The 27,777-nt window shown below is 47.0% G+C and overlaps 4 protein-coding genes across 7 annotated transcripts; 2 read left to right on the plus strand and 2 right to left on the minus strand.

The window, feature by feature from the left end:
* Positions 1–2,913: 2,913 nt before the first annotated feature.
* LOC104582637 (EPIDERMAL PATTERNING FACTOR-like protein 6) lies at positions 2,914–5,259 on the plus strand. The gene is made up of 3 exons (XM_014898397.2): positions 2,914–3,529; positions 3,837–3,889; positions 4,427–5,259. Exons 1-3 carry the CDS (start codon positions 3,373–3,375, stop codon positions 4,661–4,663), a joined length of 447 nt encoding a protein of 148 aa, XP_014753883.1. The 5' UTR covers positions 2,914–3,372; the 3' UTR covers positions 4,664–5,259.
* Positions 5,260–6,215: 956 nt separating this feature from the next.
* On the plus strand, positions 6,216–8,800 carry LOC100844867 (CBL-interacting protein kinase 28). 2 transcript variants are annotated; one of them, XM_010232962.3, is made up of 3 exons: positions 6,216–6,467; positions 6,583–6,663; positions 6,902–8,800. In XM_010232962.3, the coding sequence occupies exon 3, from the start codon at positions 7,040–7,042 to the stop codon at positions 8,408–8,410; it is 1,371 nt and encodes a 456-aa protein (XP_010231264.1). In that variant the 5' UTR covers positions 6,216–6,467; positions 6,583–6,663; positions 6,902–7,039; the 3' UTR covers positions 8,411–8,800. The 2 variants fall into 2 exon arrangements, with proteins under 2 accessions (XP_010231264.1, XP_014753681.1); XM_014898195.2 differs by lacking the exon at positions 6,583–6,663.
* A 7,425-nt stretch (positions 8,801–16,225) lies between these two features.
* Positions 16,226–22,208, minus strand: LOC100823461 (DNA replication licensing factor MCM3 homolog 2). 3 transcript variants are annotated; one of them, XM_010232963.3, is made up of 16 exons: positions 22,009–22,208; positions 21,801–21,913; positions 21,502–21,710; positions 20,084–20,214; positions 19,760–19,998; positions 19,435–19,671; positions 19,201–19,355; positions 18,917–19,125; positions 18,664–18,826; positions 18,365–18,570; positions 18,055–18,114; positions 17,891–17,983; positions 17,445–17,632; positions 16,879–16,947; positions 16,640–16,747; positions 16,226–16,534 (listed from the first exon to the last, which is right to left on the minus strand). In XM_010232963.3, exons 1-15 carry the CDS (start codon positions 22,072–22,074, stop codon positions 16,654–16,656), a joined length of 2,232 nt encoding a protein of 743 aa, XP_010231265.1. In that variant the 5' UTR covers positions 22,075–22,208; the 3' UTR covers positions 16,226–16,534; positions 16,640–16,653. The 3 variants fall into 3 exon arrangements, with proteins under 3 accessions (XP_010231265.1, XP_014753604.1, XP_003568246.1); XM_014898118.2 differs by having other exon boundaries at positions 16,640–16,781; positions 19,760–19,947; positions 22,009–22,207; XM_003568198.4 differs by having other exon boundaries at positions 16,640–16,781; positions 22,009–22,206.
* Positions 22,209–22,874: 666 nt separating this feature from the next.
* On the minus strand, positions 22,875–26,144 carry LOC100845174 (WEB family protein At2g38370). Its single transcript, XM_003566096.4, has 2 exons — positions 25,763–26,144; positions 22,875–24,494 (listed from the first exon to the last, which is right to left on the minus strand). The coding sequence occupies exons 1-2, from the start codon at positions 25,961–25,963 to the stop codon at positions 23,025–23,027; spliced, it is 1,671 nt and encodes a 556-aa protein (XP_003566144.2). The 5' UTR covers positions 25,964–26,144; the 3' UTR covers positions 22,875–23,024.
* Positions 26,145–27,777: the final 1,633 nt, after the last annotated feature.

Here is a 27,777-nt window from a genome sequence, read left to right on the forward strand (position 1 = left end):
TTGTTGCCGCTCCCTACATGAGTCGGTCCGATTTTGTCGATGACATCCATCAAGTCCTCATGCACGTGCCCCTAAGGACCGGTGTTGGGGAGCCGCAGTCATTGTTGTCAAAAATCGATATAAACCTGACACCAAATCTCGCCTGTGCGCACGCACGACAAGAATTCCTAACCTATAATGCCGAGGTGGGATATCTTATGCCATGTTGACGGCGCCGCTATTGTCTCGCTGTCGCCGATCCTTGAGAAACGAAGGCATACGTGTTTTTCACTTATTCAACTAAAAACCTTCGCTAATTTACTACTCCCTCCGTCCGAAAATAAGTGACTTGGATTTGTATTTTCCGGACAGAGGGAGTACTAGATTAATTGTTAAAGTGGCCTTCCGTATAATAGAGTCCCATGTGACTAAGGTGTAGCTCCAAGTCTGTGTTAAGTTCATTCCTTTTGACAACCTATACTCATGCAAGTAGTAAGGACGAGAGAAGGTTTTGACTATAGATAGGAGCATGGCTATTTTTAAGTTGTCTGATTTTTAAGAAATGAGACGTAAATATAGTCGACGTTTCAGAGCCATTGGATTAAGATCTAAGGATTATTCCTTTCTCTCATCTCTCACTTACTATCGTTGGATTAAGATCTGATGGCTAACATGTCGACTCATCTCCAACTGAAAAGCAGAAGACCTTCCAGCAGCAAAACTGTATCAATATTGATTGAGAATCATCTATTAATTGCTAAATGGACCCAAAAACATCCACCGCTGAAGGTATTTTACCACCCGCGCGCAGAAGTTAATTTACGCTTTGTTATTTGGGACACACACAGATGGACGGACAAAACAACTCACCAGCGGCCAGTCCATCAACGCAACAGCGACGCCGCGACGAACACAGTACACGCACACGCGCCAGTGTGTCGCTACCACACCCCGCATAGTGAAGCAGCAGTCAGTCAGCAGAGAAGGAAAACAGCAACATGTGCCACTGCTGAAGCACATGACCTCCCACCGAGCCCCCAGGCCCCATGAAGGAGAGCAGCAGCTGGAAAGAGACGGGCGGACGGCCAGACAGAGCCGATGCCCTTTCCGGTTCCCGATCCCATCTCTGCAACACGGGCGATCGAATCGATCCCGAGTCGGGTCGCTGCCGATGTGACCCAACCTCGTGCCGCATTCAATTTTCTCCCCGTTTACCCGCCGGGGTTTTACTGCCGTTCCCCGAGGCCGAGACTGCCAGAACGTACCCGGAAGTACGTACGCTCGCACGGGTGGAGAAACGTCAAATGCATGCCCCGACAGCATGCATGGCCGGGTGACGTACGAAGTCTCTTCAGAGTTCAGCACCGCACGCATCGATGCAAGCAACCCAGAGCATGAACATGCACGCAACATTGCAGAGATGAAGCGAGTTAGCGGTTAGCGGGTCGTGCTGTGGGAGTTCGGAGATGAAGCGAGTTAGCGGTAGAGAAGAAGTTTCAGCAGGGAGGAGTACGTAGAGAGGGTCAGCCCCGATACGTTCAGGGCAGGACATGGCCGGTGAAGGGACAAGACAGACAGTGGTGTCTTTGGGATTCCTCTGAAGGTGAGAAAGAGGCTGCAAACGTCCGGCCAGGCTAGCTATGGCTCTCCTGCCTGCCAAACGTGTGCCGCCCGCCCGCCCGCCCTCGTCGTCAGTTTCATATGCACGAGGTTTGGTTTCTTTCTGGCTCGTTTGTGTTTGTAAAGCTGGGTTGCGCCTGCAGGATTCCTCTCCTCCTGGAGCTACCCAATTATTTGGCTGTTGAGTTGGATGCATGCATTGGCATGCATGGGGTTGGTCAGGCGAAGATCCTTACGGTCGGTTCGGTTCCAAAGGTCCAGACACGGCCAGTTAGTTCATGAAATGGCAGGTCACAATGTGTCGCACGATGACGATGTGATGGCTACTAGTACTAGCTAGATGCGGAGCTTTGCTAGCTTGTGCAGTGTGTGCTACGCTATAACGCCCTATAGGTGTCTGATTGAGTTGTTCATCCAATAAATCTCGCGAACGATGCGGAGGAGCTGCCTAAAAGTTTATAATTTAGTCAGAAGACGCCGACTATTTATCAATTGACTTACGGTGTGTTTGGATCCTGGCTTAGCCACGCTTTGTAAACATGTGAATTGATGTGTTTTTACATCAGATCTCATCATTTGACCACAGGCGGCCCCCCACTTGACCAGGGAGGCCCCATTTGAGAACGAGTTCTCGAGGATCAAAGAAGTCGCTTTGACCAGCATTTTAGCATGCCAAAAGAGAGGTCACTCGAGAACCTCCCACTTGGTACACCACTGCATATCATCCACACATGCATGCAGAGAAGTGATGTACTCCAAGTCGCCAAAAAGTTTTTTCCCGGCGATAATTAGGAGGTGGGTCCCTGCATGCATGCAAATCCGATAAATCACCTGATTCCTGGCGATAATTGAGAGACGAACCATTGCATGCATGCACGGGGTCCAGAGGCATGAATTAAATTCCACTGAAAACCTTAGGCGAATCAAGGAGATGCATCCAGACCACTTGAGCCACGAAACGAAGACCAGACTTGTCACGGTCGATCTCTCGCTCTCTGGACCACTACCAAAGTAATTAACCATGGCGCAAGGCAAGACTGGAGTCGTACCAGTGTCTCTGCACGCACGCGTGGCAACTAAGTGGTCCTCTGCTCTGCCGGCCTGCTGCCCATGTTAATCAGCCAAGCCGTACAAACAAGTCCAGTGCTAGCTACACGAAAAAGATGATTTAAAAAAAGTAAAAAAAGATTATGTTCTAGTAGGAGTACCATTTTGCCCTCCCGTGGAAAGAACGACGTACATGGCCTTTACACCTCGGTGCAATGCAAACACATCCCTCCGCTTTTACCGGTGTTATCCAAGAGAGAGCCAGCGAGATAAGCTCTGGTGTTACGCCACTGGTAATTGTAGTAACCTTTTAGGTAAACAGAAACAGGGCATCCCAGATACGAGCAAAGATCCAAAGCCGTACAGGTATACATGTAGTTGAACGCACCAAGCGTACGCCGTACTTTGTGCGCGGGCGATATTTAAGTTGCGCGACCAGGCAGCAGGCCTTGTAGCAAGCCGGCCGCCAAGTCGGTATATATAGCGGTGGCTTAGGGGAGCTGGGCTCAGAGATGCGATGCAACCTGCACAGTGCCGGCGAGCAGTGGTCGGGCGAAGCAGCACCGCATCCACGCCCCGCTCTCTTCCCCGTGTCTGCTTCCTCGCCTAGTTTTGGCTCCAAATCATCCCTCAATCCCTCATTCCGTGCACTCACCACTCTTGAAGGACAGAGAAAAGGAAGCTAGATAGCTTAGATTGAAGAGCGGTTCGATCTGCGCGCAGGTAATGCCATCCTGCACGGGGAGCCGCCGGCCGAGGCGCGGCGGTGGCGGCGGCGGATCCGTACTAAGGCTCCTCGTCGTTGCGGTGGCGGCCGTCGTCGCCTTCCTGTGCGGCGGTTGCTTCGTCGCCGGGTGCTGGGGGACTGGCGTGCTCCGTTCGGGTAAGCACTTAGCTGAGCTAGATAGGAAGCTCGTTGAGAGCTCGATGCCTTGTTTGTGTTTGAGGAGAATAAGATTTGGGTTCATCTTCTTCTTGTGTCTCGTTTTGTTCTTCTTCTTTTTCCCATGACTTGCTGACAGGCTGAGCGACTTATTGGCTCAGCTTGCAGATCTGAGAGAGTTGATGCGCGTTATGAGCTTCTGTGCACTGCACGCGCTCTGCACTCTCCGTTTTGGGGAGCATGTTTTGATGCTACGACTACGAGGCGGTGTTTTAACTCGTTTCAGCTATTTCCTCTCACTCAACAGATTCCGGGAGGATGGCAGGCGGAGCAGTGGCGACGACCCATGCCGGTGACCTGGTGAGTTTGCTAGCACATCGGTAGATCTTCTTGTGCGTGCCAAGAAGTTCCAGAGTACTTCCCCTTCCAGCATCTCCATTCATGTAAGAAACCCAACCACGCATGTCTATCTCACGTCTGTGCAAGGCAGAGCAAAATGCAAAGATGTCATGCATTCTAGCTAGACCGACAGCGAGTTGCTCATGCGTTTCAATCCCTACGCGTGCGAGTTGCTCATGCATGCATTTTGGTCAGATGATTGCCCACCGCCAGCCATGCCCTCACGACGGCGTGACCTTCTGACAGGCCTTCCACGGCGGCGGGTCCAGCATGACCCACCCCCGCGAGCTAGCGACCATACGTCGCTGCCCGTACACTTTAAATTAAAGATCGATCTTAACACCACACTGACTGACCCGGCTGCATGCAGAGACCACTAGTTCAGCGCGCGCGCGTGCACACACACGTACGGGTGTTTACGCAGATACTGGCACCACTACGTACTCCCATTTATTTCATCGGTTTTGCTATTTCATCCGTGTGTTTGCGTACGTGCAGGAGGGCGGCGGCTACTACGAGGAAGACGACGGCGGGCGGCGGCAACGGCGGCGGCTGTTGTCCGGCGGGGGCCACGGGCCCGGGTCGCACCCGCCGCGGTGCGCGTCCAAGTGCGGGAGCTGCACCCCGTGCTCCCCGGTGCACGTGTCGGTGCCGCCGGGCGGCGTGCTGGTCACCACGGAGTACTACCCCGAGGCGTGGCGCTGCAAGTGCCGCGACCGCCTCTACATGCCGTAAAAAATGTGCAAACCACAGTCCGGGTTCGGGAATTCCCCGGGTTTTCGAGTCCGGCGGGCTGAGCAGAACCACACGCCGCGGCAGGCCGGTGTGCGGAAACCGGTCTGTGTACGTGCTCTGGCGAGCTGGCGTGTGGTGGCCGAGAGAATTAAATTGATGGACTGGCGCGAGGACGCACGTGGTGGCCTACCGAGGCCCGCCAGCTCGTGCAATCTCTGAAGTCTGCTGCTGCTCCCTGCCGTGCCGAGTCTGGAGAGCGGACGTGGGGTGGCAGCACCGGACCGGACCTACAACGGGGGCGGTGGCGCATGCAGAGGGAGGTGGGAAAGCAGCTTCCCCAGGCGCCTGATCTTGCCATGATTTTCGTGCGTGTCACATTCTTGATTTCTTGGGAGTACTAGTATCTGTGTGTATATGGCCTTTTCTTTTCTTTTCTCCTCGCAACTCTCATTTTTAGTTACCCTCGTTAGTTTTTTTATCCAAGTTTTGCATGTTAATTACTACACTACGGAGTATCTTTTTTTTTTACGGGATACTACACTATTATTTGGTGGCGCTCGCTCTACCTGGCCTGAAATGATATATCTTCCCCTCTATCAGCCATCATCTTCCGCCATATCTGGAATTTCGAATATTTCCTGTTCCTGGCCGCACGACTGTCTCGGATACTCGAATTGATATAGGCTTAGCGCGCAGCGTATAACATTCCACGATCACCCACGCACTGCACAGTCTGCACTGGAAAAAAGGCTGATGCAGGTCCGAAAATTAATAAGCGTATCTTTGAACCGAGCACGCACCATCTTGAAGAGTGTTTCTTGTATTTCGTGGCAATGCTATCACTGGGCCGTGCCCTGTGCAGCCTGTGCTGGATGTCAGGCCAATGCACGATTCTGGGTCGGTAAATGGGCCGAAGTGGGGCTGCTAAAGGCCCACGGGAGTTCTCGTGTCTAAAAAAAGAAAGGGAATTTGAACGGAGAGAATGTCGTCAGCCTTCAAAGGCCAACGCTCGTCACCGAGACACCGACACTTTAAGCAGTGTTGGGTTGCGTGAAGAAATGCGCTTGCGCGTGTCATCTAATGATGCGCCGACCAACCATACATAGCAAGCCAAACAAACCAAGATCTTCTTTGAAAAAAAAAAAGATCTTCGGACCTAATTCTGCGTAGCCGTTAGCCGTACTCGGAAGTCGTTAGGAAATGATGATCTTTTTTTTTTTAGAGAGAGATGGAAATGATGATCCTGGCAACCCGAATTTTTTACATTAATGCACACGTCGGTTCGTCCATACAAAATTTACAAATTTAGCAAAAATTCTTTAATGGTTAACGAATTCACAAGGTCTGGTTAACTGAGATACGAGTTTCGTCCATTTAAGCATGTGATCACTCATATCAACTGATCCGCTTGAATATGTAGGTTTAGTTGCTGCATTTGGGCAAGTAAAGACGCTTGGACACTTCACGATTTTCGACCCTCACAAATTCTAGAAAACCAGGGGGGCAATAATATGAAGATGGCGCCTACGTCGTCGCTCGCCACATCGCGGCTTCCGCCCCTGCCTGCAGCGTGTCGCGCGGCCACTCGACCAAAAACCGACCATCCGTAGGAGCCGAAGCAACAGCGACCCCAGCCAGCCCAGCCTCCTCGTCGCGGGCGATCGAGCCGCCGTGTGATGCCAGAATAGGAAGAACGACCAGAATCGCCCCCCTCCGTCTGCTCCGCGGTCCAAATCCGATCCAATCGACCCATTTTGGCGGGCTCGCGCGTTCCGTTCTCCCCGTTCGTTCGCCTGCTCATCAGGTGAGGTTAATTACCTGGCTCCCGAATTGCGATGTCGCTCTGGATTTTGCTCGATCTGATTTGGGGGTTGATGCGAGCATTTTTTTTTTGTTTCCTTTTGGCGCCTCGCTCCTAGGTTTTTCCTTGTGCCGCTGCTGTTCCGGGATTCGATCGCAGAACGTTGGGCGGATCTTGTTGGGGACGCGTAGAGTTTTCGGTAACGCTGTCTAATCTCCTGACTTTATCATTTCTGATTTCAGAGTTAATCCTGGTAGATATGTTTGCTGCATTCTGCATGTTTATGGAAATGCGGGTTGGATGTTCGATTCGCGAACAAATTAGGGGTGTAAAATTGAGCTACCTCCATTTTTCTGGACCAAATTCTTTATTCAGAAAATTGCAGGTGCCATGTATGCGATGTACACGTGTTATAATTTAGTTAACCGATCTTGCAGGCAGATTTTGTCGGACTGGCGACGCCTGAAGGTGATTCAAGCGTGCTTGTATTGCAAGAGGCAGTTACCTAGTGCGGAGGAAAAAATACCACTGCGCCCATCCAGGTACATTTGTTTAGTTCTGATGAGAGTGTTCTGATGGAAGAGAGGAGCGTTTTGATGGAACGTTATGAAGTTGGGAGACAATTAGGACAAGGGACCTTTGCAAAGGTATACTATGCTCGTAATCTAACCAACGGTCAGTCTGTCGCCATAAAAATGATTGATAAGGAGAAAGTCTTGAGAGTCGGCCTCATGGATCAGATAAAGAGGGAGATCTCGATAATGAGATTGGTAAGGCATCCAAACGTTCTGCAACTTTTTGAGGTCATGGCTACTAGGAGCAAGGTTTACTTCGTTTTGGAGTATGCTAAAGGTGGCGAGCTTTTCAACAAAATAGCCAAGGGGAAGCCTAGTGAGGAGTCTGCAAGAAAATATTTTCACCAACTGATATGTGCTGTAGAATATTGCCACAGTCGAGGTGTTTATCATCGTGACTTGAAGCCTGAAAACCTATTACTGGATGAGAATGAAATCCTTAGGGTCTCTGATTTTGGTTTAAGTGCGCTAACCGAGTCAAAGAGACATGATGGTCTGCTCCACACCGCTTGTGGAACTCCGGCATATGTTGCTCCTGAAGTAATCAGTAGGAAAGGCTACAGCGGTGCGAAGGCAGATGTATGGTCTTGTGGAGTGATTCTGTTTGTTCTTGCAGCCAATTACCTTCCTTTCCACGAAAGAAACCTCATTGAGATGTATAGAAAGATTTCAAAAGCTGAGTACAGATGCCCTCGTTATTTTTCCACTGAGCTGAGGGAGCTCCTTCATGGAATCCTTGATCCAGATCCTAATACTAGGATGTCCATCTCAAGGATAAAGAGAAGTGCTTGGTACAGGAAGCCCACTGAGATAACAGCACTGAAATCTGATAAAGAAAAGACTGGTGAAGCTATTACCTCCGGCCTTATGGGTGACAACGGTGCAAAGGGAAGACCATCTAACCTGGCACGCTTGAATGCATTTGGCATCATTTCTCTCTCGTCGGGATTTGATCTATCTGGTTTGTTTGATGAAAGATATAGCCAAAGGGAGGCTCGGTTCACTTCCGAACAGCCAGCAACAACGATATTTGTGAAGCTGAAGGAACTGGCCCAACGCTTAAAGCTCAAAGTAACAAAGAAAGACAACGGAGTGTTGAAATTGGCCACAACGAGGGAAGGCAAGAAAGGTATCCTTGAGCTTGATGCAGAGATTTTTGAGGTTGCACCGTCTTTGCTCTTAGTCGAGTTGAAAAAGACCAGTGGGGACACGATGGAGTACCAGAAGCTGCTGAAAGAGGACTTTAGACCATCACTTAAGGATATTGTTTGGGCATGGCACGGCGATACTCAGCAGCAGGGACAGCTACCTCAGCATGCAAAGCAACAACAGCAACAGTCGAATCTGCCACCACTTCCACCACAGCGGTGACAAGATTAGCGGAAAATGTTTTCCCCACCACTGCCACAGTAAGCCAGCTGGAATCGGTATTGAATACACACATAACAAAGAAATTTGCTGTGTCCGTCACAACACGCACGGCCAAATTTCTAAAAGTCTTGACCTATTAACAAGCCCTTTACCAGTAAATCTGCATGTAGTTAGATGTCTATCAATACTGGAAATGGAAACTCAATTGTTTGCCATTTCTGTGAAATTGAAAAGCTTGTATGTACAGAAACGGTGCCTTCCTCTTTAGATTTCAATCACTGCAGAAAACAGTGTGCTCATAATTCCAGTATTTAATGTCTGTAAATTTCCCTTATTTTTATCATGAGGGAATCTATCGTTTTTCTGTATCTATTGAGATTTGTTAACTTGCTTCTACCTGTTAAACTATCAGCTTTCATCAACAAATTGTTTCAAAAATTTATATAGCTGGCACTTGAAAGTTACTCCCTCTGTTCCGATATTCTTGTCGCAGCCACTTCACAAACATAATTTTACAAAAACAACCTCCGAATTAAAATAATTACAGGTCCGTTAATATAAAGTTTGAGATTCAAATCTCCGCGTCCGCACTCCAGCATTTTTTTAAATAATACGATTTTTTTAATCATTTTTAAAAATAATACGTGTTTTTCAAAAATTTCAAAAATAATACGGCCTCGCCCAGGCCGACTGGGCCTAATTGGCTTCGGCCAGGCCGACTGAAGGCGGGCACTTTCGATGCCGGCCGACTGGCGCCCCAGTCGGCCCAGCCCAGGCCGACTGGCCTTTCGGCTTAGCCGTGGCCGACTGGAGCCGACCGGGTGGCGGGCCCTCTCCCTTTCCTTTTTTCTTTATTCCCTTCTCTCCTTCCTTTCTTCCTCCCCTGCCCGAGCGCCCGACCAGCGCCCAGCTCCCTGCCCGTTCCCTTCTGTTCTTCTTCTTTCTCAAAAATGCCCTCAATTTCTAGCCAAATTTAGTGAGTTTTGATCCCGTTTAACCCACAAAACTGCATCCCCTTGCTATTTAGCACCCAATGACACCTTGATCTACTATTTTCTTAGAACATGTAGAGCTAATTTCATGTTGCTAAGTTGGGGCAATGGTGGTGGTTTGGAGGAGTTTGGAGGTGGTGGTGGTGCTCATCCGGTGACTGTGAGGCTGCTCGAAGTTGGCGTTCACACGCTTCCAGGCTAAATCCCAATCTCTCACATATTTATCCTAGCATTATCCTATAATGTATATGTTTACGAGGATACGTGTGTATGTATATATAAAAGTATGTTTTAGCGTTCAGTAGTGCTCATTATTTTGGACAACGGTTAATGTCGTACTGCTTAGTATTTGATGCGTCTAAATATTATGGCCGGCAGTAATATGTTTTGATAGACTAGATTTTTTTTTTGATGCCGTACTGTTTAGTATTTGACACGTATTAATACTTTAAATCTGCCGTACTGCTTAGTATTTGAAGCGTCTATATAGTATGACCAGTAGTAATATGTTTCGATAGGCTAGATTTTATTTATGCCATACTGTTTAGTATTTGACGCTAATATGCCGTATTGTTTAGTATTTGACGCGTATTAATATTTTTAATATGCCGTACTGCTTAGTATTTGACGCGTCCTAATATTTTTTATATGCCGTACTGCTTAGTATTTGACGCGTCTAAACATTTTCTTAGGCATCAGAGATGTCCGGTGTAGTGAAGTTTGTTTTTTACTACGGTTTCGGTACTGTCTTAACAACCGAGCACGGAGCTGATCTGAGTTAGTTTAAGTATGTGGAGTTGGATCTAACAGCCCCTCAAACATGGACATTTAGTCAGTTGCAGGAATGGTTGGTAGGATATTTAGTGCTCAATCCTGAAACATACACCGTCCGTGTGCAAGCATTGTGGACCAAGTCAAGTTCAAATATTTTTTGGGTTTTGAGGCCGATAGACCGGACATCAAAGTGGGTGCGCTGGTTAGAAAGTTGCGAGAAAAGGGGAACTACACCTGTCGCCTTAATCCAGGTTGTCGCTCATGAGACCAATCTAGCTGAAGGCGAGGGTGAATCAAGTTATGACTTGTCCAATGCAAACTCGATGTCGAATGCTGGAGGTGGTGGTTATGAATCAGGCCAGAGCTCCGGGGCAGTAAGAGATGATGAGTACACTGGCAAGGCAGATACGGACGAAGAAGATGGTCACTTGCAGAACCAAATGGAGGATGAAGATACATATGGTCGTAGTTCTTATGACGATGAGTCTCATGAGTCGGACAAAGAGGAGGTGCCGATTCCTGCATCATGGAATCAGGACTTCTCTTCAGCTAAGACTGTGAACGATGGGCACGACTCTGCATGGCAATATCATCAGAACAACGTTGCGAAGGGTGCCAGATTTCCTGACAAGAAACATCTGCAGGATGCAATAATTGCTTGGGCAATGTCCACGCAAAGGGTTTTCAAAACAACAGTCTCTTCACAAAAATATCTGACAAGGGAGTGCGAACAAATAGATTGTCCCGGGAAGGTGCATGGCTATGTTCCTAAGTATGACACAGATTGAGTTGTGAGTGACTTGGTGTTGCACACATGTGTCATTCCCAGTATCCCTCAAGACCATTGTAACCTCTCGTCGACGCTTCTTGCTCGGTTGCTTTACACGGAGATAGTGGAGAGCAAAGCAATGGAAGTGAAGGCCATCATGCATAAGGTCAGGGTAAGGTTTAAGTACAACATTTCGTATGGCAAGGCTTGGAGGGCTAAGCAGAGGGCTCTTGAGGAAAGATTTGGTTCGTTTTTCGACTCGTACGACTCTGTTGTCCGCCTCCTCCATACACTGCAAGCCCGTAATCCAGGCACCTATGTCGACATCCAACACTTGCTGCACCCAAAATATCCAACTGTGAGGGTGCTGCAACGACTGTTCTTCACTTTCGGTGTATGCGTCCAAGCTTTCACTCATTGTCGACCGGTGATATGCGTAGATGGCACTTTTCTCACTGGCAAATACAGGGGGCAGATCTTGACCGCCATTGGTCAAGACGGCAACAATCAAATCGTTCTGCTCGCATTTGCTTTCGCGGAGGGTGAGACACTGAAAGTTGGTTATGGTTTTTCAGGCAGCTCAAGAGAGCAGTTGTGCATGATAAGCCGAACGTGTGCATCCTTCATGACAGACATGCAGGCATACTCAGTGCGATAAGGACACTGACAAACTCTGGGCCTGATGAACAAACTCCATGGCAGGACATGCAGAGTCGTTGGTGCATGCGGCATTTGGGGGCCAACTTCTTCTCGCATTCTTATTTCTATGTATGTATGAGACATATTTCTACCTATGTATGAGACATATTTCTACCTATGTATGAGAGAGACATGTTACTATTTTTCGCATTCTTATTCAAGTTATATTTGCAAATAAAAAATGGTAGGACTGAAATACATATGCAATAGAAAGACTGAAATTAAAACTGACAACTTAAAATAAGATAACCTAACTCTAGCCCTACGAAGATGAAGTGCTCTTGCCCTTGGACGATGATGTGCTCTTTCCCTTCGACGGTGCAGTACTCTTCCCCTTGGACGATGAAAAACCGTTACCCGTTTTGCTTGGCATGAAGATATCTTCATCGGACGATGATGTACTCTTCCCCTTGGACGATGATGTGCTCTTTCCTTTCGACGGTGCAGTACTCTTCCCCTTGGATGATGAAGAACTCTTACCCGTTTTGCTTGGCATGAAGATATCTTCATCGGATTCCTCTTCTTCAACCCATAACAATGGATGTTTTTTAGCCCATTGTAGGTATGACTCACTCCTACCTTGACTGTGCTTCTTCCACCTTTCGTGCAACCTTAGCAATTCTTGCCGTATCTCTGCAGAAGTCCTCAATGGGAAATTGCACCTTCTTAATTGGTGGCCCAGCTCAATTAGTAGGGTGTCACTACTAATGAGTTCGTCCCATGGAACTATCCTATTGTCTACCTTGAAATTACCGGCTAACCACAATAGCCTCCGGGACATACCTGACCAAAATCTACGATCATCTGGGAAGCCGGACGACATCTTTCCAGACGAAATGGTGAGACTACACTTCAATACCATGGACGGTCTTTTATAGTTACAGAAGATACAAATAGGCGGGAAACGGTGGCGGGAAACGGTGGCGGGAAAACAAGGCGGGAAACGGTGGCGGGAAAACCAGACGGGAAACGGTGGTGGGAAAAGGAGGCAGGAAACCGTGGCGCGAAAAGGAGGAGGGAAACGCTGGCGGGAAAACCAGGCGGGAAACGGTGACGGGAAAACCAGGTGGGAAACGGTGGCGGGAGAATGAGTTTGAGAGCCTATAAATATCTCATCTCCGGTAGTCATCCAAGCATCCCTCCCACTACTGTTTTTTCCAATATTCCAGTGTCTCCTAATGAGTTTGCCTTGCTCCAACCAGGGCGAGAGGCCGAGGAAGATGAAAGAAGCGATGTTGCCTCCGGGGGTGAAACATCTCAGGTGTTGGTGCGGCAATCTATGCAAGGTCAAGGAGGTGACAGATTTTTCAGATAAGCTGGGCATGAAGTTTTTCATGTGTGCGAACTATGAGCATGATCCACCTGTCCCGGTTTCGCCATACGACAAGCCTTCGGTAAGCACATATAGGTGTGCTTAAACATGTTGTGTGTGTCATATTCGATTTATTTGTAACATTAGGCTATTTTGTAGTCTCCTCCGCGCCTATGCATGTGATATCGTTGGATGACACGGAGATGCCGGATTGGGCGGTGGAAGAGATTAAAACAAGGTCCCGAAGTGCATGGCAGCGTTTCCACGCGGAGGAGCGTGCGGAAAAAGCTGCAGCCCAGGAGAAAGAGGAGCAAGAGAGAGAGCTGAAAAAGCATAGGGAGGAACAATGTCGTTACTTTGATGAAGCACTAAGGGAAAACAGGGAGAGAGCGCTTGAGATGCAAGAGGAGGAACGAAGGTGCAAGGATGCTCATGAGGCAGAAAGGGAGAGGCAAAGAGAAAGGGCCGCCGTGGCAAAAACTGCAGAAGAACGTGGCGATACGAACGGAAAATGGCCTAAGTGGACTCAGTAGTTCTTGTGCTGTGTTTCAATTGTATTTGCTATCTTTAATTCTGTCCAATTGCGGTATTATCGATGTATGTTAATTTAGTCATGCCTTGGTTCCGTAAGCAACACATTATCGATGTATGTTAATTTATCCAAGTTGTCAAATCTTTCAGTTCAAAAAACCCGCAAGGAATCGACACAAAAATTGTCCAGCACATTATCGATGTATGTTACTTTATCCAGGTTGTCAAGTCTTTTAGTTCAAAAAACCGCAAGGATTCGAGACAAAAATTGGGCCTCGGCCGTGTATGCATTGATCATGCAACCAAATAGCTTTGGTGAAGCTGATTAGCCTAATTAGTTCCAATCGGCTTCGGCGAAACCAACTGCATCCAGTCGGCCTGGCCGAAACCGACTACACTAGTCGGCCTGGGCGAAACCAACTGGGCTTTAGTCGGCCTGGCGCAGGCCGACTGCCTCTTGCCGGACCCACGCTCTGCGCAGCATGCCTCCAGTTGGCCTGGCCTAGGCCGACTGGGCCTAATAGGCTTCGGCCAGGCCGACTGGGCCCATTCAGCCTGGGCGAGGCCGAGGCCGTATTATTTTTGAAATTTTTGAAAAACGCGTATTATTTTTTAAAATGATTAAAAAATCGTATTATTTAAAAAAATTAGCCGCACTCCAGGTCGCCTCCTCCTTCCCCTCTGCAGGTCGCCTGATCCTTCCCCTCCAGGTCGCCTACTCCTTCCCCTCTCCAGTTTTGCGTCCAACTTCCTCTACAGCAGCACTGCACCATCCTCCAGTCTGCTTGTGTCCAGCCTGCAGGCCTCCGCTTGTCTCTAGCCTCCATGCCCATACCAAATCTTAACTCCAGTCCACCTGAAGATGATGCTGGAGCCAATTTGGGAGATCAGGAGCCAAGTGGAGCCAATTTGGAAGATCAGGAGGAGCCAGGTACAGAGCATGAGTAACTCCGGCGGCAGAACAAAGAAAATTATCATTTGCCCATATAGATTTTGAAATTGCTCCTACTACAGCAAATACTCCATGTATAAACATAAAAGGAATACAAATTTAGCATGTTGATCAGGTATTCTGAACATAGATTTGTACAGATGGAGGAAGATGATCAAATCAACCATTTCTTAGCTTAAATTGTTCGGCATGTTGAGAACACAGCACCTTTTAATTGTTCAGCATGTTCAGAGCACGGCTCTAATTGTTCAGAATACATTAGTTTTAGATTGGGGTAGTTGTAACCATTAGAGTTCTTGTTATGAATAGTTGCAACCATACACACGTCACCTTTTAATTGTTCATCATGTTCAGAACACAGCTCTAATTGTTCAAATTGCTTCTATATACTCTCATAGATTTGTGTTCTTGGTCAGCAAATTATTCAGCAGGTAACAGTACTCCAAATACAGATTGTTCTTATTCAGATTTGTTCAAATTATCCATGCACACACATACACACAGTTTCAGGTAAACAATATATCTACTCCTACTGTAATAGGAGTACAGTATATTCTGAACATTACTCCTATATACTCCTACTGTAGGAGTATATCTACAGGACCTGTACTCCTATATACGGAGAGAAGAGAGAAGAGATTGAGAGAGAAGAGAAGAGAGTATATATTCCTACAGTAATCAGAAGATACATGTACAACAGCATATATATTCAGCAATCACACTACTTACAAAGCTTCATTGCACTAAAAAGATGTCATCTTACTCAAGTTCAGGTTTAAGCAGTCTTAATTAACAAGTTCAGATTTGGTTCAGATTTAAGCAATCTTAATTAAACATGCACGGAGACATAGCTAAACATGTCATTTGAGAGAGAAGAAAAGTTAATTCAGAAGAGAGAAGAATACATCTACAAAATACTCCTAACAAACAACATGCGTACATGTACACAGAGAAAGTCAAAGCATATGAGAACTTATCTTAGGAGGAGTAGATCTTGTAGAGCAGTACCCAATGCTCCACCTGTAGATGGTGTTAAAAAAAAAAACTTCAAGTTACTCCCAATCAAAAACTTTAAACATATATCATGGGCAGCCGCCGCCGCCTTGAGGAGTTGCTCCTCGTCCCCTTCTCTCGTCGAGCCGCCGTCTGCGGATCCGGGCTCGCCGCCACTGGATCCGGGTCCTACTCCTCCTCAGGCTCCGACGACAACGGCCACGGCTCTGCCTCCTCCCCTTCGAGCACTGTGAAGACGACGACCGGATCCGGCCTCGAAACCACCGGATCCGGCCTCGTAGCCAACAGATCCGGCAAGATTCAACTCATTCTTGGTCCGAGCGAGCTTCTTCGCGCGCGACGACGGCGAGGAAAAATCGCTGAGGCTCCTCAGAGGGAAAGTTGGAGGGAAGTGTGGCAAAGAAGAGATGGACAAGTGGAGGGGAGCGCGGCAGAGGCGACCGAAGAGGAAAGGGAGAGCGACGGCAAAGGGGAAGTGGGAAGGAGATCCAGGGAGCTGGGCCTGGACGGAATACCTATGGGAGAGAGCACGGAGCAACGTTGTACAAAACGAAGGGGGTTTCTGCAAAAGTGCCGTCACGACAAGAATATCGGAACGGAGGCAACCTGAAGTAACTCAGTGTTTCTCATAAATACATCCACAAGCTGGTGTAACAACACGGTTGCATAATTCATATTCATGGTCACAAAATATCAATATGACCAAGAAACAGCTGATTCCAATTAAGCTATTTGATGCAACATTGAATCATACCTGGTGCAAGCAGTTTAGTTGCATGCAACCTGGCAAAAATAAGAAACCAGGGACTAAATATCACTAGGTCAGAAAAATATAGTACATTACATGAATGGAAAGTACAGTCAATTTAAATCTTGCTGGTAAATATTAAGATGCACACACAAAGTACATTGAAAGATAGCTCGATTACAGACAATTTCTGTAGGCATCTCCAGGAATTCAAACAAACTGGAAAAGTTTTACAGGAATAGCGCAATCAGCTTGTCCAATGTCAAACCTAGGTGGTTAGATGATACGAACAATACCATCTCGTATCATTATCCTGTTTGCATCTTGCATCCTCTGAAAACAAAGGGAAATGAAACTTAATATAGCCAATTTATGGACTTAAATTACATGGGTTAGCTCACTGAAAAACAATCCTAAATTAAAACTACTTTTTCATACCTCCAGGATGAACTCTACTTGGCCTCTAGTGTAAGGTGCAGGTGCTTCTCTATTAACTGTCTGTTCAATGTCATCAATTGAAATTTGATCGATATGGTTTGCCAACACCTGTTGACCAAGAATAGCCTCAAATGCTTCAATTCTGTACATTATGAAATCACAAAGGCAAGAAACAAAAATAATTAAAAACCAGCTGCATACAAGAATCAAAATTTGCAATCTTAAGGTAGTGTAGTAACCTCTGCGAAGAAACATCCTGATCATTTGATGCATTGCCTACATCCACATCCATCGGGTCATTGCCAGAGCTGTGAGAACAGAAGAAAAAAAAACATGAGGATGTGTTAGATACAAGCTGGAAATAATTAACTGTAATCTTTTCAAATTGCAGCAATCGATACTGTTTTCAAGAGCTGGCGGCTATGCACACCTAGCAAATATGTTAATCAGAGTAAGGCACCATATTTTGGAATGCCAAGCTGTGTAAGCGCTTTGGTGCAAATTAAAGCTTTGAAAAGTGGAGTTGCTACTTAAAGTTCTCAATGTATTGCATGTTCATAAACAATGTCCTAATATGTGTCATTAGTTACTCCAATTGACATTCATTTGCATGTAAATGGAGAAGACAGAGTTGAAGCCTCTTAACAACTAAAATCAAAGGACCAAAGTTAAATTTAGAGATTAATTTCTGGGAAAGACCAACAGAGATAAGAACAGGACATAAATGCACATCTTGGATACTTTAATTGATGAGATGGTTCTTAAGAAAGAGAGGCTTGACGCTATCCATAAGCCATAGACTCACCTTCCATGTCCATCTGCAGTGCCAGCAGTTGCACCTCCATCTGCAGTTCCACCACTTGCATCTGCGTCATGTTCAGCTTGTTGTTTCTCCATCTCTCTCTGTTCACGGTCCTCCATCTCAGTCAATTCCTTATGGAATATTGCAAAATTCAGAACTTGCAATGCAGCCTCAACATCAGTTTTGAGAACCTGCAACAAGATACAGGCAATGCCATTAGCTTTTCTCAAGGAAAAATGTTCTGCATCTGCTATCCTTCAAAACAGCGAATATAACTATTTCCACAAATAGAACACTTGCTAGTAGAATGATTTCTTGGTCAAGTTTCAGGAAAAAAAAAAGGGCATGCTTAATTAATTGAAACTTCGGCTCATCTAGATAGTTCTTGTTACAGGTAACTTACTTTCATGATTGGATTAAATAAACAAACGTGATATGGAGAAAAATACCTCATGCCTCAGCTTCATCTTGGCATGGGCAGTAGATAGACGAATTATTGTTTCCAATGTCCTCGCTGTAATTGGAAGTGTACCTCCACCAGACTATAAAACATAAGGATGAGAGAATGACAACTATAAACACATACCATTAATAAGAAAGGAGCCGTGCTTACCTTAGCATTTGCACTACCATCCCTGAGCTCAGCATATGAAGTCGCAATATGATCAGATGCCTACAAGAGCACAGGAGTTAAGATTGCATGTTGTTCTTGTACAATGGACAAAAGCTGTTAACAAAACAACAATGCACAAGTGTTCTGGAGATGGTACACCAGCTCCCAGCATAACTGTGACTAGAATTGGTACTATATAGTGGCTAGTGGATTTTTTATTTTATTTTTTCCTTGCAGGTGTAGATAGTGGATATTGCTCCTAGTTATACACATTAGAATTATCTAGACTCATATCATAATGAAAGGTTACCTCGTCAGTGAGCTTAGGCTGAATAAGGTTCTTCGCATAATGAATATATTTCTTCAGGAATTTGACAGTCAGCCTATCCTGCTTGGCCTTCTTGCCTCGCCTTCTATCCTGTCCATGGAGCATCCTATCATATTTAACAAATATGGCTGCATTAGCGTCACCATCTTCTTCTTCAGCATATCCTGATTTATCAAGAGATCTTGCTCCTGCAGTCCACGAGCTATTTTTTTAGCATAGCAGTTGAAATGAACTGGAAGGACTGAAAATAAATATGACTGTCTTGTAAAATACAAAACTACCTCCATCATCAGTGCAGTATCTATGCATCCGTGCAACATGTTCAGAAATTTGACGATCGATCTCAGCATCCATTTGGTCGAGAACAATAAAGAGCAAATCAAAACGAGAGAGCAGTGAATCTGGAAGCCCGATATTCTTTGTTGGTGTTATTGAACGATCATACTGTCATGCAGCCAGAAGTTATTATCAGAAACACAACCTTTACCAGTAGAATATCATTCACAGCACAGAAACAAGACTGTAAGAGCTTACGGATCCATATATTGGATTTGCTGCAGCAATTACACTACATCTCGCATTTAGCGAGGCATGTATTCCCGCCTTGGCAATGGTCACAGTTTGCTGTTCCATAACTTCATGTATAGCAACTCGGTCTTGATCATTCATCTTATCAAACTCATCAATGCAGACAACACCACGATCAGCAAGAACCATGGCACCAGCCTCAAGCCTTCTTTCCCCTGGATACAGGAAATTGGTCAGAAACTTGTACAGAAACAAAATTTAAGTGTATGGAATAACCTTCAACGACTTACCAGTCTCCTGGTCAGAAGTGACAGCAGCAGTCAAACCAACACCAGATGAACCCCTTCCAGTTGTTGAGATAGCCAAAGGCGCTATGTTCATAACAGCTCTTAGAAGCTGGGACTTCGCAACTGAAGGATCTCCCACCATCATCATGTTTATATCTCTGCATACAAAAGATATATGAGCATTACAACCACTGAAATGATATAGCAGCAGCAATGATCTGATGTACAAATACTAACCCTCTCAAGTGAGTTCCATTTTTCAAATTCTTCTCAACGCCACCAAGCATCAGTAGTACAACTGCCTTCTTTATCCAGAGATGACCATAAATAGATGGAGCAAGTGAATTCCCCAGTAAGTCAAATGTGTCATTTCTCCTTGATATTTCTTTCATCCGCTTCAGATCTTCCCGAGTATAGACAGGTGCATTTGCCTCTTTGTTCATAAGTGAAACATTGTTTGCAATAAGGACAGTTCTGTGGGCACAAAAATACAGAACCATATCAGATCACAAGAAAATAAAAAAATTAAGTGTCGTTAGGTGAATGTCATTGCAGAACTAACCTGAAGACACCGCTGACACTGCCCTTGCTTTTCCCCGGAAGAGCCTTGTATAGACCGACAATTGAGACACGGTCACCTGGCTTGCAACAATCAACAAGATCATCTTCTACAATAACATCCACAGTTCTTGGGAGCTGTCCAGGGGCAGCATTTTCAGGCACTTCTTGCATGGACAGTGTCTGGTGATCCTTGTAATCACACATCCCATACTCAGTGACCAATAAGTTACCATTTTCATCCTAAGTATTCCAGATTTAGCAGAATTACAAACACAATAGGAAAAGGCTGAATTGATCTCAATGAAACTAGAACATAAGAATTTACCCTCGTTGGATAAACTGAACCAGTGGGCAAGCCTACAAAAGATGTGATGTCCCTGTATTCGCGTGAGAGAAAATTCCCGGTAACAGGGCAGTAGTGAACACTCTTAACAACCTTCGGCCTAACCAGTGAGCCTGTTATTTTAGAGAAATCGAAAGAACATTAGCCCCAGGGAGTAAAGGAACGAGGAAACAGATATATCATATTATCTGCTTAAAGATAAATGCTTATGATATGAGCAGGGGCAGAGCAAGGAACTGGCAAAGCCTAGGGCAATATTGTTATGTGTTGGAAGATGGCTAGTGTCTAGGGCTGTGTCTTTATAAACTAATAAATTGAGCAAATTATTACTTAGAACTATCATTACAAGTAGGATTACGCCTGGGGGCTGGGGCTACAGCCCCAGCTGCCCCAGGTGTAATTCCGCGGATGCTGGTAAAGGACTTGATAGACCAAGACTGCTAGTGAGCTATCAACTTAGAATGTCATGTGCACAGCGCAATGGTTGCACTGACACAGCGTAAAACTAGATTTCTAATGAACTAAACAAGTTTTTTTTAACCCAGTGTGCACCATTTTGACCCCAAGTATCAGAGGAAACTTGAAATTCTCAGCACCAGTTTTGTATGGCCTCGGAGCTAGTACTGGTTACAATTTTTATTTATCTTTGTGTTTTGCTTTACAACAATTGACCAGAAGATCTTTTCTCCATGAGCAAGACTAATGCTACAATTTAATGTGACTTTTTTCAGAAAATTTTAACCACAATTTAATACGGCGTTAGCCACTTGAATCACATAAATTGCAGGGCATAAAACCAGCTTATATATTATATTATCTTCTTTAAGATAAATGCATATGAATTATGAGCAGGGGTGGAGCCAGGAATTGGCAAAGCCTAGGGAAATATTGTTATGTGTTGGAAGATGGGGCTAGTGTCTGTGTTTATAAACTAATAAATTGAGCAAATTATTACTTAGAACTATCATTAGAAGTAGGATTACGCCTGTGGCTACAGCCCCAGGTGTAATTCCGCAGATGCTGGCAAAGGACTTGATAGACCTAGACTGCTAGTGAGCTATCAACTTAGAATGTCATATGCACAGCACAATGGTTGCACTGACACAGCGTAAAACTAGATTCCTAATGAACTAAACAAATATCAGAGAGAACTTGACATTCTCATTTATGCACCAGTTTTGTATGGCTCGGAGCTAGTACTGGTTACAATTTTTATCTTTGTGTTTTGCTTTACAACAATTGACCAGAAGATCTTTGCTCCATGAGCAAGAATAATGCTACAATATAACGTGACTTTTCAGAACTTTTTTACCACAATTTAATACAGCATTAGCCACTTGAATCACATAAATTGCAGGGCATAAAACCAGCTTATGTTCAGAAGAAAAGGGTTCGATTACATTTCGTGACGATGCCCTCGACACAGACCATGGTCCCGATGAAGGACGACATGAGGTCCCTCGGCGTGACCCTGTGGAAGCCGAACGGCCCCGTGAATCCGACCAGCACACGTTCCCCTTCCTTCAAGAACTTGGGATCCAGGTTCCTGGCCACCTCCGTCACCGCGTCAGACGCCGGCTGCATGAACTCCCCGGGGTTCCGTATCACCCTACAGAGGCACGGATGGCGTCACCCTCAGAAATCAACCAAGCGAATCAGCAGCGCAGGAACGGGAAAGAAAGGGAACTCGGTGGGGCACCTGCGGGCGAGGTCGAGGTTGTGGTTGCGCAGGTCGTCCATGCCGATGGTGAGCCGGTGGCGCTTGTTCTGGACCATGTCGCGCACGGCCTGCATGTACACCCCCTTCCCGACCTGGGTAGCAAGAAAAGAAAAGAAAAAACGTCATACAGGAAACCGGCGAGGCTCGGGTGAAGCCGGCGGATCGGCGAACCAAAAGGGGGGCTTACGTCTTGGTCGAGGAAGTCGAGGAAGGCGCGCTTGTTCGCCGCCATGGCCTCCTCGTTGACGTCCATGGCTGCCGCCGCCGCTTCGGGATGGGGGCACGAGACCGGGAGGGAGGAAGAGAGGGGGAGAGGGGGAGAAGCGGGATGAGGTGCGAGTGGGGAATGTGGCGGCGGTGTCTCGGGTGGGTTTTGGATTTGGGGACGAAGGGGGGCACGTTTTGGCGGGACGAGGCGGGCGGCGTAGGCGGGAAGGGTATGGTTTTCGCGCGCTCCCCGAGCCCGGACCACGTGTGGGTCCCCTGGGCTAACCCACGGGCCAGAATCTAGGCCGCTGATATTTTGCAGAGATATCGAACCCGGCCCACGATGGGACACCTAAGATATTCGGCCCATTAAAGACCGCGACCCTGCCTCTCGCGCAGTTTCTTTTTTTTTAGGGTCTCTCTCGCGCAGTTGTATCACGCGGATCCAGCCCACTTATATGTTTTTTTTCGAATAGCCTACTTATATGTTGGCAGCGGACGGCCGGATGCTGCCGTCCGATCCGCGATTATTTGCGACATTTGGCCCAGGAAGGACTGAGGCCTCGAAAACTCGCGATTCCACGTTCCAACCGACGAGATTTGCCCCGGTCGTCGGCGCGGACATCGTCGTGTTCGGCGTCGCCGCGGTTGTGCTTCCCGGTGAGTTGTGCTGTATGACCGTAACCTCACGGGTTTTCAGCCATGCATCGGAGAATCGATCGACGACGACGCCTGTGATGTCCTGGGGTTCGTTCAACCACAACGCCACCGGCAAACATAAACCCCAGGTAAGTACTCTCCAGTCTCCATGGACCACGCTTCAAGCAAAACGAGGAAGAAATTATCTGACACAAAAAAAAATTATGGCGTAAGCCGCGGGCAGCTGGCTAAATATTAACCTTGTTTATAGCACCACTAATTACAAAGGTGCCAATTATTCTGGCATCTAGGTTGTACAACATGGCTAGTTCTACGGTTACCAATCTGGAAAGATAACTACACAACAACCTTAGAGCCGAAGCTGCAATGCCCAGGGGTGCACGACGCCCTTGCCTGCTTCTTCCTATGCTTCTGCTTGGCAAGAAGCAGCGCGTACACGACGAACCCCAGCCTGCGCCTCCTGGGGTGGAACTGCTTGCGAGACGCACCGTCGTGATCTATCCTCATTGGCGAGTACACCTCGTACTTCTGGCTTAGCATCTGCCCGAGTGAGACCTTCTTCCTTTTGGGGGTGGTGGTGGTGGTCTTTCCGGTGTCTTCGAACTCGCTGTCGAGCTTCATGCTCAGGATCTGCCCAATGGACATTGTCTTCGTGATCTTCGGTGCGGTGGTCACCAAGGTCAGGCCATTCACGTCGTATATCCCAGAGCCAGCCCTCCGGGGTGTCATTGCTGAGGTCTTGAACTTCATAGAGCTGTTATTGCTGGCCAGTCGCCAGTTCTGGACTACTTGGTCAGACCGCAGTCTCCGAAGCATTTCTTCTGCTGCGACCTTGGCTTTGTTTGCGGACTCCTCTCTCTTTAGGGCCTCATCCAGAACCTTCCTGCTGGTCTCAACAGCTGACATTGCTTCCTCTACTCTTTCCAAAAGTTCTACCTTGCACTGGTTTGCTTGATCGAGCTCTTGCATCGCCGCATCAATTTTCTTCCTAGAGGTATCGTTTGATTCTTGTGCTTTAGCCACGAGCGCAGAGTGTTCCATGACAGAAAGTTTGACATCGGATGTAGCAATTGTCGGATCCTCCCTGTTGCTTCGCTTTTCTGTGTCTGCTAGAGCAAAAGCTTCCCCCCGCCTTGAGGCTTCCTTCAGTTTTTCAGCCATGATAATCCTGAACTGAAGAGTCTTTGTCTTGGACCTTGTGTGCTCAATAGTGGAAGTTAATTCACCGATCTCGTATTTCAAATCCTGGACAGTCTTTTTGTGCTTTTCTTTTTCAGAATTCAACTGTTTCATCTGCAACCATATATCATGAGGCTCAAGAGTAGGTTTGGGCGCTTTTGCTGCTTGTAGCTGTGCAACAGTTTTGCTCAAATCTGCTTCCAATGATGAAGCTTCGCCCATATTCAGATGTAACTTTTTACGGGTTTTCTCAAGGGATGCTTTCTCCTCCTCTATTTGGCTCTGTAACATCTTGACAGTATCCATATTCAGGAATGCTTTTGCCTGATTCAGCTTGATCAATGTGGTAAGTGGAGACTGCTTGGTATTTGTGCTTTGGCTCAGTGGCTCGGTATGGTTACTTATTTTTTTATCCAATTCAGGAAGTGGATGTTCGCTCATGGTATCAATATAACCTGTTGCGTTTGTGCCCTCTGATGTTACCTTCTCTAATTGTAACTTCAAGTCATCAATAACCTGCTTTGTTGACTGTAACTCTTTCAGCACCTTAAATGTTTCACTTTCCTTAACAAACAGTCCCATCTCGATCTTCACAGTTTCTTCCTCAACTTTCATAAGTTCAACCTCCTGAAGGAAATGGAATCCAGAAACCAAAAATAAATTTATTTATTCCAACAATAAAGTTGAATGTAAAGTTGTATCATTATCGGGAAAAAAAAGCAAATATGTGTAATGGGATCATAACTTAAACTCCTAAGTGGAAATCAACAAGTGCACAAGAGAATAAGAGCAATATCTTCAAAAACATGATCCTATAACTTAATAAACCAATACTATGTGACATGAATATACACGTAAAGAGACTTCTTTTTAAAAGGATATCGAAGTCAATAACCAACAAAAAAAGCAAGAGGGCAGATGAGCCTCTGTCAATGCTCTTTGTGCGTCTGGTTGATACAGCAAGAAAATTACCAGCAGTGAGAACCATGTTAGTGCTGAAAACAATCCTGTTGCGTTAATTTCGCACACTAAATCGTCCTCACTATGCAATTAGCTTTGGGAAATATCAACGCCTATAGGTACAGGCCTGCAGCAACGGACAGTCAAGGACACCGATAGGCGATAGGTACTTTGGACACTTCACTCTCTCTGTTAATTTCGACTTGTTGTCCTATCCACAACGCAGCCTGCACACGATACCCAAGTAATTCCACGCTAGTACTACACTACCCAGGTAAGTAATTTCTTCCCCACATGCCAAGTATGGAATGCTGCTGAAAACTAATTAAGCTTTCTCTTCAAAGAAAATTCAGGATGCTGGTCATTTTGATTTGGAACAGGTTCTGGAGTCTGGAGTCTCTGGACAGGTGAGAGGCTGTTTCATCAAAGGTGCGTATCCACCATCGCCAAGATCCAATCGTGGGCGATTAATTACTTGCAATGTCGGACCGACGAGGCTATCTTTAAATGCCATGATGCATTCCGTTCCTTTCCGCTCGTCACTATCGCCCACAACAACCACTGCTCGAACCACTAAACCGAAAAGGGAAAGTGTATCTACGCGATTGCGATTGCTAATGCGTAATGCGCTCCCTGAAAGTTTATAGAAAATCGTAGCTGACATCGATCAGGGACTGTGTGGGGGGATCACGGAATCATTCGCCCCGCACTGAAGGGCCACCCGTCCATGCAGATGCAGGGGCCGGCAACAAGATCTCGACGCAAATTGCCCGAGGAATGCGAAGAAAGCGACGGCTTTACTTTAAAATCACACAGAAAATGCTAAAGCGCTTTCAGAAAAGTATCTAGATGGGGGATGGGATGGCCAGCGTCGCCACCACCTGCGCCAAAGCGAGAGAGACGTTGGGCGGGGATGGGGGTCCGAACTGACTGACCTCTGGCCGGAGCTGGAGCGGCGGCGATGGCTGCGGCGGCTGGCGCCACGGGGAGACGGCGCCGCCGCCGAACCGGTCGACGGCCTGCCGCACGGACACGAACGGGGACGACGTGTCCACCTCCCCGCGCCCCCGCATTGCCGCCAGCGCCTCGTCGCCCCCCGCGGCCGCGTGCGGCGGCGCTACTTCCGCCATGGGCATGGGGGCGTCGGCGCCGTGATGAGTACTAGCGCGGAGGCGGAAATGGTTGTGAGTGCCAATGGAGGGGAGTGGTTCTGGCCTTCTGGGGTCTGGGCGTAGGAGGCCCGTGAACCCTGCTGCGGGTTTTTGGCTCGCTGTGCGCCGGTGCCGTCCGGTAGCGTCCGTCCGCGCTTTATTATTGTTGGGCTTTTAGCAAGGCACGGGGAGCCGTAAACTACAATAAGTGCGCGAGTAATATACTCGTTGATGCAGAAGAAAAGGCTGGTGGCTGATCTCCGGAGCGGAGATTCCGTTTCAATCAAGCGCCAAAAGCCATAGTGGTGGCACGGCGCGGCGGGGCCGGCGGACACGGCCACCGCTCTGCCTGTGTACTCGATGGTGCTGGGGTAAGCGAGAAATGGCGAAATCACTTGCCCACGCGCGCTCCCGTGAGAGGAACGTGTCATGCACGCCCGTTGTGCCTACACTGGTCTGGTCTGGTCCAAGATTTGCGCGCTGCTCACGGGATCCAAGACTCTGACAACTGACAAGGGGACCTATTGTGCCTCTGAAAAGCGGAGGCCCCACTTGGTAGAGAACGTGACTTGAGGGAGGAGGGGTCAAAGGCGGGCTCCTGGAATCTAGTGCTGATGCATGTCGGTGGCTGGCTCCGACGAATGGCTTTGGCAGTTTTTACTGTCATTTTTGGATAAGGAGGTACATGTGAGCGTTAAAATACTCCCTCTCGCCCTTCTTCGTTTGGTTCCGGCTGTTGTAAGATTTTTCCTCGCAAGCAATAGCCGCGTAGATTTGGCCTGTTTCGACCGTCGGAGAGTTCAGATTCCAGACTTGAGCAAAACGCCTGTCCTGCGGTAACGGCTCCTGCACCACCGTCCACTGCTGCCACTGCACTCTCGTCCCGAGTGGATTTATATGAACCTTTTAGCATTTCCCGAGTAGATGCTGTTGGGCAGGTAACTTCCACCGTGCCACATTGGAAACCCTTGCGCTCTTCATACACGGCTCGTCTAATCACCGTGCCTGATACGCAGATTACGTGCTGCAGCAGGCACAGAGGCGTGCCTGGTAACGGTAATTATGGCAAATGAAACGCACATCTGGCGATGTACGGACGGTACGGTAAATAGGACACACCAGGCCCTCTGGTGCTGCTGTCATGCTGTTGTTCTGGCGAGGAAGGGCGACAGGGCCGCGGCACTCACGTTTGCCCGTCAGCCCGTGGGTCTATCTGTCAAGTGGATTTATTTTTTTTAGCGAATCTGTGCAGTGGATGGGAGCCATGGAACGCAACTGCGGATTGAAGAAGAGAGACCAGATTGGCTAGAAATAGCTGGGCCGGCACAGGGTCGGGCCTAAAACAATTAATCAGATGGAACTTATTGGTTAAGTTTAGCTCATTTGGGCTTCTTGATTAGGTTTTTTTTTTAGGGGAGGCTTCTTGATTAGGTATGGATTCAATAGCCGCATGCAGAGCACGTGGCCCAACTACATCCATGTCTGTGATGCGCCTCATTGAATTTGCATATAGCCTCTAATGACACTAGCCAACTGCTAGTTCAAAAAATAGACGGACTTGTCAATCGTAATCTTCTAGTTGGATTCTGTTCAACCTCTTTGACAATAAATAGCTTGCGACAGCCGTTTCGTCAAAAAAATGAGACTTGTCAAATGCTACATGTCCGTTTGTCTGCAGGCATACTAAATGCTAGCCAAATTTGACTTTGTTTGACAAGTCGGACATTGTGGCGGACACATGCCACATCAGCAATTTGGTTTGTCAAAGTGTGACTGTTTGAAATATAAGTCTAGCTTAG

This window comes from Brachypodium distachyon, chromosome 2 (assembly GCF_000005505.3).
Source record: "Brachypodium distachyon strain Bd21 chromosome 2, Brachypodium_distachyon_v3.0, whole genome shotgun sequence".
Classification (NCBI taxonomy): Eukaryota; Viridiplantae; Streptophyta; class Magnoliopsida; order Poales; family Poaceae; genus Brachypodium; species Brachypodium distachyon.